The 12,025-nt window shown below is 34.2% G+C and overlaps 1 protein-coding gene across 6 annotated transcripts in view; it reads left to right on the forward strand.

The window, feature by feature from the left end:
• Positions 1-12,025, forward strand: part of LOC113498357 (inositol 1,4,5-trisphosphate receptor) — a 92,235-nt gene that overhangs the window by 24,032 nt on the left and 56,178 nt on the right. For all 6 annotated transcript variants that reach the window (XM_026878353.1, XM_026878355.1, XM_026878357.1 and 3 more), the window contains exon 2: positions 4,282-4,402. In XM_026878353.1, coding sequence (XP_026734154.1) covers positions 4,320-4,402 — 83 coding nt within the window. In that variant the 5' untranslated portion in view covers positions 4,282-4,319. The remainder of the gene's footprint in view (positions 1-4,281; positions 4,403-12,025) is intronic.

Below are 12,025 nucleotides of genomic sequence, written 5' to 3' on the forward strand. Positions count from 1 at the left end.
TGGGGAGGCCTTTGCCCGACTGTAGGACATTCCGGGCTTTTTTCGATCAATTTTTATACTTATTGTAAAGTTTTATTATTCTTTCCGCAGTATTTACCCGGACTAACATCTGTATTGCAAACAATTCTAAGAGAAGATATTTTATTGCAATGATAGTCACACATATCTGTTACACCATGTGTATATGTACCTACTGATATTAAGGAAAGAAAATGTTTTCCAATTACATCTACTCATTACTCTAGCACCCTGTATACTCGTATGTTCTGATACCTAGCTATGTTAACATTAACACCCACAATGCCGCTCATTAGTCTTCAATTAATCCGAGATAGGCTTAACACGCGGTAATTAAGCTCGTGTACACTAATCATTGTGGAAATTCACGCTTGTGGAAGGGGAAAACAGAGTTGATACCTATTATACTATTATCTTGATTCAGATGCATTGACAATTTCCAAATTGGTATTTATTTCACGATTTGTTACTTCTGAAAAACCTCCTTCTGTACAACATTCCCGTGGAAAATTGTTACTAGTAAAAAGGGTCATAAATTGTATTCTAATACGGAATCTAAATTAAATTGTTAACCTAAACTTATGAAATCAAAACACAATTTTACATAATCCCTATCCGAATTTAATTTTCAGAATATCCGGGTATTGATACCATAATTTTTCAATCATAAACAATCCACAGCAAAATGTTTACGCAAACTTTTCAAAATCATACCAAACTTGTTTTGAGTGAAACTATTTGAGTCTAGATTATTTCTAGCGTAAATAACCCGACTGATGTACATTAACGTAACACTGTCCATACCCCGCGCGCACAAACAAACGCACAGTTTTACGAAAAAGTGTAGGAAGTTGCAGTTTTACGTGGAAACGCTGATGATGTGATGAGACCGAAATTCAATTTAAAACGTGGATAAGACGACATAATACGCAACAAACAAACTCTTCAGCTTTATAATATTAGTACAGATTCTTAAACAGAAATTCGTATTCATATCCGAATCCCAAATGCTCAATCAATGCTGGACATAGGTGTCCCCAAAATTCGCCAAAACGCATAGTTCTCCGCTGTCCGCATCAGGCTGAAGGTTTTCCTACACAGCGTTTTCTGCTCTTGGTCTCAACTCAACGACTCAAATGGCAATAATTGTATTTGAAATATTGCTTATTCTACTATACTATCCAAACCTTAATTTTCTGCCTTATGTTTGTCCAAAGATCTGAACTTCTAGTTTACTTACCTCATAAAAGCGCAAAAGCTGATATTGAACAAATATTACGTGACTTCAGTGGAAAAAGGCTTCTTATTCTCGCCTTTATAGACGTAAACTTTGCTGTTCAGACCGTTGAGAATATTATGTGTGATGTAGAATAAAACTAGCAACGCCTAAATAAAACCTCATAGCTTTTGTATTTTTCTTAGGAAGAAGTTTTCTTTTAGTACGGTAAAAGTAAAGTGAAGTAGTAAATCATATTGAGTTGGGTAAGAGGCACATAATGGAGAAAATTGCGGCTTTTTGATCTTGTGATATTGCCTGCTATGTATTATGAAAATGATAAATATGGGAAGGAAGGAAAAAATTAGAATTTTTCGTTTCAAAATTTACAAAAGTTAAGTTTATTAACACAGTTGTAGCTGTTTTGTCTCCTGACTCGTAGTGACTGAGATATGATGACTTATTCTTTTCGACTCGTATATTAATGTTTTTTTAGCTCTTGTTGAATCTTCACATAACCAAAACTGAACAACGATGACTATTGATAACACCACGTGTATACCTACCATATCCATATCGTTGCCGTAGTTTCAATCCGCTTTTCCAACTTGAACTGAAACATTAAGACGATTTACGTCGGTTTAGTGGCTGTCAAAAATATACCTTCATCATAGCATCGATGCTTGGAAATAGGATTTGATTTGATCGTAAATCGAGCCTTTATAACCTTATTGGACTGAAAGTCCCGGCAAACTGAGGTCGAAAACCGTTAATCAATCAATCTGGCTTTCCAAAACCTAAACTGGAAATAGGATTTTCGCCGGCGAATATATTGCTGAAATGCGGTCAAGTGTGTGGGAAATTTAGGTGGTGTTTGTTTTCCAATATTCCATTCCAAAATGGACTCTTTTAATCTACAAAAACAATTTTATTAAACTAGTGATTTAGTAAGTTAAGTATTATGGTTTAATTTATAATTCTATTATATGCTTTATGAAGGATTTGGGGGAGGCCTTTGCCCAGCAGTGGGACACAGTGGGCTAGAGAAAAAAAAATGCTTTATGAGTCCCAAATACGTTTTTTGTAACCAGCCAGTGACGGAAAACTTAATTTTTCCCTATTTTATAAAATAGGTAAAATAATAAAATACGGTATTTTAAGTTCAAATTTCGAAGAATGACCAGAAGCAAATCTTGAATAGGCTTACAAAAGCAAAAGCAAAAAAAAGCAACACTTTTCCTAAGTTAAACTAAACTTGAATGTCTGCATTGCTTGTCCTTTAAAAAGCAACCAAATAAAAAACCTTTCTTACCCCATGGTAACGTATAAAACGTCTAAATCCACTATCATCTGTTACGTCGATCGCTAAATTGGCAATTTTTTCCAGTATCACACGCCGTCAGCTGTTGCGGACAGTCTTTGTATTTCGTATAGCCTTTGAACCTTTCGACCTCGATCCCGGCTTCTGTCGACATTTTAACAAAGATACAGATTTTAAAAGGTCAGACATCGGGCGCTTTAAGTAGTTTTTGTTATGCTGCCAATCAGTCTCGAGGATTTTTTGTCTACACCGAAGTGAAAATTATGGACTAAATTGATAGAACATGATAAAAATAATTTATTGTCTTGTAACTTAATTGTATCAAGAACGTTGTTCTTAGGGTTAAAATCACCCTTAATTATCATGTCCTTCTTATTATCAAGAAAAGGCAGATATCCATTAAGATCTCCAGTTACTTAAGTTTTGTTTCTGAGTACATTCGTTAGTAGTGGTATAAGAAGGGGTTAAAACCTATCTTTGTAGAATAAAGCACATTTTTTTGCTTTATTGGAAAGTGTCGGTTTTGGGCATAGTCAAGCCCAAAAAGCCAGACTCGCGATACTGAGGCTTCCGTACAAATGAAACAAAATAAAGGCGAATTTACAAATATAATTGGGTGATAAAATTTATGATAAGACACGATGCTTAACTCTAATCGTTGTTTTAAGATCTGTTGACATGATCATCGGCCAAAATTTCAATTGCTTAGATATCACTGTTCGTGACATACAGGTTGGTGGCGGACTGGCTACAGATAGCCTTAGTATTAAGATTCCTTATTTACCTTATGGGTGCGGAACCCTAAAAAGGGTATTTCATCCAAATTTTACCTCGTTTGTGTAGCTTCTGTCTGAGCTAACGAAATGAGCGCAGTAAGCGGTGTTGCTAACTCAATTATTGAACCCGATGGACCCAATATTGGATAGTGTTACTGACGGTGGCTGAAATTCAAAGTGTTACGTACATGTGACTGTTAGAAGCTGTGATCAGGGCTGGATCTAGGGGCCTCGAGGCAACAAAGGAGTGGGGCCCCCTTGGTTCAAGTTATTTTCATTCAGTGAAAAATTTATCGAGCTTTTTTTATAGCACTGGCCTAAAGTGCCTTATGGATAATACGGCACTGGCAGTGATGGCAATCTGTGAAATTATTAACACCAAATGACAAATTATTCAAAATATTACAAGTCATGTAAGTAATTAGTGATTGGTTAATTGGCTCAAAAATATCTAATTAATCCTTCAAATAAAAATATGGGGTGTTATAAATCCACCTGACGGCTGCATATACTTTTAAAAATCCATAAAGTAAAACGGCGTTCATATTAATTTACATTACCGTTTTTTTATAAATTGAAAAAGAGGATAATAAACTTAAATCATTTTAGTGTTTAGACGTCTACATAAGACAAAAAAGTGACGTTCCCAAAAGGAAGCCCTAGAACCTATTAACACCGAAGACAAAACTTTTTTCCGTTCGAATATCATGAATAGATAAAGTTGGTAAGGTTGTAAGGAGATCTGAATCTATTAAACCGAATTTAAGTTTTACAAATTGAAAGCCGCCTTATTTGGGAGTGTCATAACTTTGTGTATCAACACAAAAACTTTCGGCTAGTGAAAAAGACACGGGTCAGCTATCTTAATAAGTTATAAAGGAGAATTCTCCTTTTTTTGACGTATGAACTTGTAATAAATTTTCCTTATATTCTTTTCTCTTTTTCCCCAGGTGTTGTTGCATGGTGGGGGTAAGGAGAAGGTGCCAGAATGGGAGACAGTTTCTTGCACCTGGGGGACATTGTCTCCCTGCACGCGGAGGGCACTGTATCAGGATTCCTCAGTACCTTAGGGTAAGTTACTAAACAATTGACCCCCTGACCATGAGTATTGACAAAATTAGAACAATTATTTCTTTCATATTTAAAAAAAACGACTCTTGCACTTTTATTTAGTATTAGATTTAATTGGTTAATTAAATCCTATTGTCGTATGGGTTTGTACAAACATTCAAATCACATGCACAAATACACCCAGACACGGGATAAGCATTTCATAGTTCAGAAAAACCTTTGTCGCATGCAGGAGAGATAGGAAGAAACCAGAAGCAGTTAAATTCCCGAAAAGTGTGGCAGGTTAAATAAAAAGTTAAAAAAATATCTTACAAAAGATACTCCTATTTAAATACGAAATAGTGTGAATATAATTAGAATAATGCTATAATTTAACACGATAAAAACATTGAAACAAAAAAAGTCACACCAATGGCCCAAAAAAACTAAAATCGGACATCCATTTCTGATCCGTTACACTTTCCATTTGTCGGACCAAAGCCGACAATATATCTACTCACCAACATACACCAATATAAGTCAGTGTGTGTACATTTTGAAAGCTTTCATAGTAGTGTACTCTGTACGTCATAAAGAGAGCTTTTAGTCTATGATACACTTACACCACATAGTGTACACATCAGCGTTTATATCGACGTAAAGTGACCCTGACACTTTGAAGTGTCAGTTAGCGACGCATGTCTCTACTATGACTTTGTAAAGAGGGTGAAGTTTGTGACGTTGTATCTCAGAATCTACTGAAATTATAAAGGATTTTTTTCAAATAAAAAAAAACTAATAATTGTTGATAATTATATTAAGAATATTATACGTAAAAGATAAGTATCCACGTCAGACCTTTGGCTACAATATATATCTTTTTAAGTGATAAGAACTTATATAAATATTTTATGTTGTTAAAACATTATGGGATAAATAATACAGTCGAGCCGAATTGCCGAGATCATCGCTTTATATTGATTTATTTCATTTAAGTCTAATGTTATAACAGATTTTATCATAGTTATTGGCAATTTTCCAAACCATAAGAGGATGAATGGACTTATAAAAGACCTAGACTATTTACTATTCATTTCGATTAATATTTGCTTTCTACTGTGAGCCATTTCTCGTTTCTACCGGTTGCCAATTGAAAAGTAGTTATTTTATTGATAAAAAACGGGTATTAAGGGTTTAAACTACTCTTCGAACCTCATGATATTCTTATGAAAGGCTTATAAGCTCTAATAAGTGAAAAGCTGATTTTCAAAAATACTGGACAATGTCCCATATTAAAGTCCTGAACGACTGGTCATTTTAAAACATTTAATATAAATACACGGTTGGCTATATTACCTACTCAAGTTCATCCAGTAGGTGCTATAAATATCCTTGTTTGATGCTTATATCACAAACTTTATGTAGGCTGATATTTCAATAACTTCCTAAGTAGTTTGCGAGTTTCAACTGAATAATTCAGAAATGTAAGTAAAGGATGGGTTATATTAATTTTGTTGGAGTGTTCGTTGGTTCGTAGTCATTAACTTAAGTAAGGCTTCAGAGGAAATGAAGTATTTGAACAATAAATAGATATTAATGAGATATGCTATTGTTTCACGTTCTATTTTCGTACTCAGGCATATTTGGACGGGAAACATTTAGACAGTAGGCATTTTGACGAGCGTTTACATCGATGGCATCGCTCAAATGTATTGAAATATTAAACTTTATGATGACTTCTCGAATAAAAATGTTTTATATATTACTAGGTGTTGCCCGCGACTTCGTCCGCGTGGTGAGAAGATATAAGTTGTGATTTATACCCGCCTTATTTTTTTCACATTTCCCATTATATCTTCGCTATTAGTCGCAGCGTGATGGTATATAGCCTATAACCTTCCTCGATGAATGGTGTATTCAACACAAAAAGAATTTTTCAATTTGAACCAGTAATTCCTGAGATTAGCGCGTTCAAACAAACAAACAAAGTCTTTATATATAAATTAGTATAGAAGTATAGATAATTAATTTGATTGCTTTAACATAAGTTTATTAAGGAATGCTGATAAGTTGCTAAGTCAAGGTTGTCAAAGATGATATTATTTTATATTAAATCACAATGGTAATTGATATTACATTAAATTGATAAAGATTTAAAAAGTTCAACAGGTAACAAATGATTTGTAAAAGTACAAATCAATATATCAAAATTACATTTAGGAGATACCAATTGGGTGTCTCTTTGCTCACGTTCAAAAGTGTATTATTTTTATCTGTATTCGCTCTTTTATACGATTTCATTTAAAACGCAATTGAATTTATTGAATCTGATTTGATTTGTCTTCATTGCGAGATGTTTGCCGATCTGATTCATACACACATATTATCGAATGTACGTTTTTTATTATTCATTCCGGTAAAAACGGGATCTTGTTACTAACGTCTTGTTGTCCATGCCTGTTACTGTACCTATTTAGGTAACAGACACTAAATCAATATATTGTGACTTTTGGGCTCACCTAAGGGAGACCTTTCCCCAGCAGTTCACCGCGAAAGGGTGTTAATGCTATGGGCTAGGTTGATTGATTGGCTGAATAAGGCCTATGCTGCATAGATATTAGATTTCTTTTTCAACTATTTAAGGTTTCTCTAACTATCTAAGGTTGAAACATTATAAGAAAAACTATTCTAAAACATTATAATGACCTACAATAGTAATTTGACCTCGTCTGTCAAATTCGCACAGAAGAGTCAGTAAACCTGTATAATGGTTGAATTGACGTCATAACGCTTTTAATTATTATAGTTCTATTCAATTCGGATAATCAATTAATAGTTCATTGATTTATTTATACTGTTTTTTAAACTTTGTACGAGAGTATATTTTTTTAATAGTCGGTTACGTGTATCGAAATAATCTCCAGTTTTCCCTGCTTTTGGCAGTAATGTGAAGCCGGCGAAATCACGAGAGGTGGTATATGTTTGACATATCTTTGGTGGTCTGTCCGTCTATCATAGTTTTCGAACGAATTGAGCGATTTCCGTTTAGTTAGTTTTGTATTAAAGGTGACTTATTTGCAGTTGTTTTTAGACATGTTTGAGAAAAAACATTCAAGCCATGTAATAGTTGTGGGGGCAAAAAAAATATAAATTTTGTTGTTAAACATAGAGAAGAGAATTAAACTCTTATACTGCTTACACCAATAGTATTTCATACAGACATACATCTTACCGCAAATTTACAAGCACCAACATGTGTTTAATAGAGTGTTTACTACACACTGGTACGTTTATTCCGGTATAATCCCGCTCTAGTCGTCAACATCGGCAAACTGTGTCGCTGTTGACATGTTATATTCAACATGCGAGGAGTGTGCGCCAATATTTTGGCCCGGACTTGAATGTCGATCATTGTCGAATATTTGAAACTAGTAGGCTAGGGAAAATTATGATGGAATCAGCAGGAACATATTACGGATTAGTTAAAGAGTGTTTCCTTAATTGTGGGTTTAGATGGGTTAAGTTAAGAAATTTATAGAATATAAAGAAGTAAAACACATGTTGCTGGTTCGATCAATGCGTAGAACAACTTTTGGGTGATACACGAATGCTTGTTCTGAGTCTGTTTGTCTTGTAACAGGAAGGAACTTTAACTGGAAGGGACTTTCGGTTTAAATTCCTAAATAGTCGAGACGTAACGTAGACAAAAATTATAGAATATTATTAACAGATTTCTCAACACTAGAATTACCCTAGATGGAATTTGTATGGTAAAATAGGGGTTGCCGCTTTGCTGGGTCGGTTTCCAGTAAGATTTGATAAAACTTATTCTTAAATTTTGGCTAGAAAGCTAGTCCTGACCTACACAACTCAATTTCTCGTAAAGTAGAACATCCTACAAAGTGATATCATAATAATGATTACTCAATAACCGTCAAAGTAATGTGTTTGTTATCTCGCGGTTCGCAAATGGTCAACTATTGTTCTGTCAGTCATAATGTGCAATTTACTGAGACTTGAGTAAGCGATAATTTTTATGGTCCCGAACCTGATGATAAAAACGGAACTAAGGTTCCAAAGTCCGTCCGTCAGCGTCCTCCATCAAGAACCATATGAATGACTAGCTGTTGCCCGCGACTTCGTCCACGTGGTTAGAATTTTCCCCGTTCTTTTTCCACATTTTCAATTGTATCTTCGCTCCTATTAGTCGCAGCGTGATGGTTTATAGCCTAAAGCCTTCCTCGATGAATGGTCTATTCAACACAAAAAGAATTTTTCAATTTGGACCAGTAGTTCCTGAGATTAGCGCGTTCAAACAAACAAACAAATAATATAGATGATAAAAATATAAGTATCGTTGGTACGCCTATAACATAGTACTTTACTAGTTGTCCTTGGATTCTTCGAAAATTTATTTTTCATTAGCCTATTTGAAAAGAATCCTCAGTATTGCAAGTCCTAATCGCACTTGACCAGTTTCTATCCATCTCAGTAACTCTGCAGCCTATTTTACACTTTATATAATCCAAAATCTACTTCAATCTATACATATAATAAAATTGTAGAAAAGTGAAAACTGTACATTGAATATTTTTAAAAAAGAATAATTGCAGGGTGGTCTACGAACGATTCCGATGCCGAAAATATGATTTTTAGAATTTTTGTCTGTTTGTCTGTTTGTCTGTATGTATGTCCGGAAAGATCTCGGAAAGTACTGGATAGATTTGATTCAAATTTTCAGAGAATATCAACAAGAGGTCCGGTCAACATACTTTTTACTTATTATCCCGCTTTTCGTTACAGGGGGTGAGCAGGAGCCTTTTATATCTATAAACAAATATCAATTTATCTTATAAACTACTGAATATATTTCGTTCAAATTTTGCATGAACCTTATCGTACACATGATACAACAAATATACAAAAACCATAACGCTACTATGCAGGGGGCATGAGCAGTAAAGTTTTCAATTTTTGGACTCACCCGTAACATCGTGTAATACAATTATGAGGTGTATTTTCACCCCATTGAGTAGTAGGCAGCACGGTCACCAATTTACAAAAAAAAAATCACGCTATTTATGTTAAGACTTTTGGCAGAGCAATAATAGGATTTTTCGAAAATAAACCATTTTCACAAAATTAGTCATTTTATTCTCTTTCAAGTCTGATATAGGCCCACCGCGACTATTTCACAAGTAAAATAAAAGAAACATAAACTAATACGTTTTTTTTATGCAATTGTTACCGTAATCAGTACATTCTTGAAAGAAAGGAACTTAAATTCTTTTTATTTTTATTGATGTACAAAAATTGCTCAAGTTCAAATGTGGAATGCCGTAATATGATTTTGTATTTATTTACGATAGGAGTATATACCTATGTTTTTAGCTCGGTAATGTTGGCGATGCTACTTCAAGATCAAAACATTCATAGTGACACTCAACCCAAAGTTGCATTTAGTTCACATTGATCTCATCTATAATTATGCATAACAAAAAATTACTGAACGACACAGTTAATTATTACCTTGGTTCATCTGTAACAAATAGCAACATTTTTTTTTCTTAAATTTGCAACATTACATAGGCCAAAAGTATTTCGGATAAAAAAAACCCAGAAAACTTGCATAAAAACTGCATAATAGGTATGCAATGTGAGAGATCTATAAGACCAAAGCTATCAATGAATAAACATTATGTATCTATTGCTAGAATAATGTCTACTGATACCTGGGATTTTTCAATATTTTAACGATTTGATCGGTCTACATTCGCCATTATAGAGACCGCACACGTGGTTCTTCCAAAAATTCCTGTAACAATTTATTCTTTTTTCTACTTATTTAAAATTTTCTTCTTTCGTAGACTGGTAAAAACAGGGCAAGGAACGAGACTGAATAAGTCTCTGAGATCCCTAAGCCGACGTGGATTAGGAACATATTTTTGGAAATTTCCCCAATAAGGCTGATAATAGCGTGTAGCTATCAGCACTTACATCCGTCATACAATGTCTGGAAAATTCATTTTGGCTGTCGGTATCGACAGCGTAACCTCATAACCAACCTCATGTAGTCTTTATTTAAGTTCCATTTATGCAGTAGGGATGACGGTATTTTACTTCAATGATCGTCAGGTATATTAACGAATAAAATACCTAATTTTTCTTTGTAAATTGGTACAGTAAATAGAACTCATGCACATGAAGTCACTTTTATGTTCATATTTTGCTTTGTCGTAACATCACAAATTACACATATCCTATACTTTAGATTTTTGTCATTGTCAATTTTTAAAAAAGGGGTGACTGATATTTTTTTATTATCACGCTATTTATTTATCAGCAATACAAAGGCAAATCATGATCAAAACACCAGGGGGCCAAGATAACACGTTTACCAACTTTTTTAATCTGGAAATATTCCAAATGTTTGTGAGGAAGACCAGTTTTAATATTAAGAGGACAATCAAACATAACGTGTTACAGGAAACCGTTTATCTGGGCGCAATTTTGCAAAATCTTATATCTTATGACACTTTGTAAAATCCACAGATACCGAGCCCGACTCTCACTTCACCAGCTCCGTCCACAAAAATAATTTGACATCTTTTTTATATCGTCAGAAAGCATCGTGTGTGAAAATAAGAACTGTCTGGCTATCACTGTTCCTGAGAAACAGCCAGGTGACAGACAGACAAACGGTCACCGGGGCCTCAGTAATATGGTTCTGGTTTACCTCTTTGGTGACAGTACTATAATAATTTTATGATACCTCATAATCACTGTCATAATCCGTCTAGCAATTTCAGGTGTAGGCTGGCCCAAGAAGTGCTCGAAAATCATAACCCACCCAATTAGTAAATGGAAAATTTCGAAAGTAAAACATTTTTAGCAGAAGTGCTAAGACTGAGTTATACCTTCTGTAATTTTTTCCTACTTGCACCCCCCCCCTCCCCCATTTTTAAACGGCTCGATTTGTCGAACATGTCTAAACGAAAACTCGCACATAATTCACGTTTAAATTAAAATAGTTCAATTCGTTCGGAAGCTATGATGTCACAGACAGACAGGCAGGCAGGCAGATATGTCAAAGTTATAAACCCCTCTTTTTGGGATTAAATAAGAAAAGTCATTAAAACAGCTGTGAAATATTTAGCACCAGGATAGTATCGTAAACGTTGAAATGTGTTATACGACATACGTTATTTAGATTCAAACATTTGATAGTTTTTGGGCGGCTCAAGATTCATTATAATTTAGAAATAAAAAAGGAAGCTTAAAATATAAAAAAAGTGTTTCATTTTCAATATTGCATTACATTTTCGCTATGATCGTTATTATTAAACTTCATAGTTTTTCACATCTTGAGAATCACGCAGACAAAGTCGCGGGCAACAGCTAGTAAATAATAATATTACCTAAGTACATCATAATGTAACAACATTCGCACATTACATAGAATTACAGCATTGTTTATGTTACGAGCGCGTAAATATCAACAAGTGTGTAACATTTGCGCATCGGATCGCGACCTTTTCGTTCCCTGTGCCCCAATTCACTTTGTATACAGTACTTGTTAAATAATAGTTTCTATGACTAAGATATTTCAGTAATCTAAGTATATATTTTTATCTGTTTTTTTAA

This window comes from Trichoplusia ni, chromosome 10 (genome assembly GCF_003590095.1).
Source record: "Trichoplusia ni isolate ovarian cell line Hi5 chromosome 10, tn1, whole genome shotgun sequence".
NCBI lineage: Eukaryota > Metazoa > Arthropoda > Insecta > Lepidoptera > Noctuidae > Trichoplusia > Trichoplusia ni.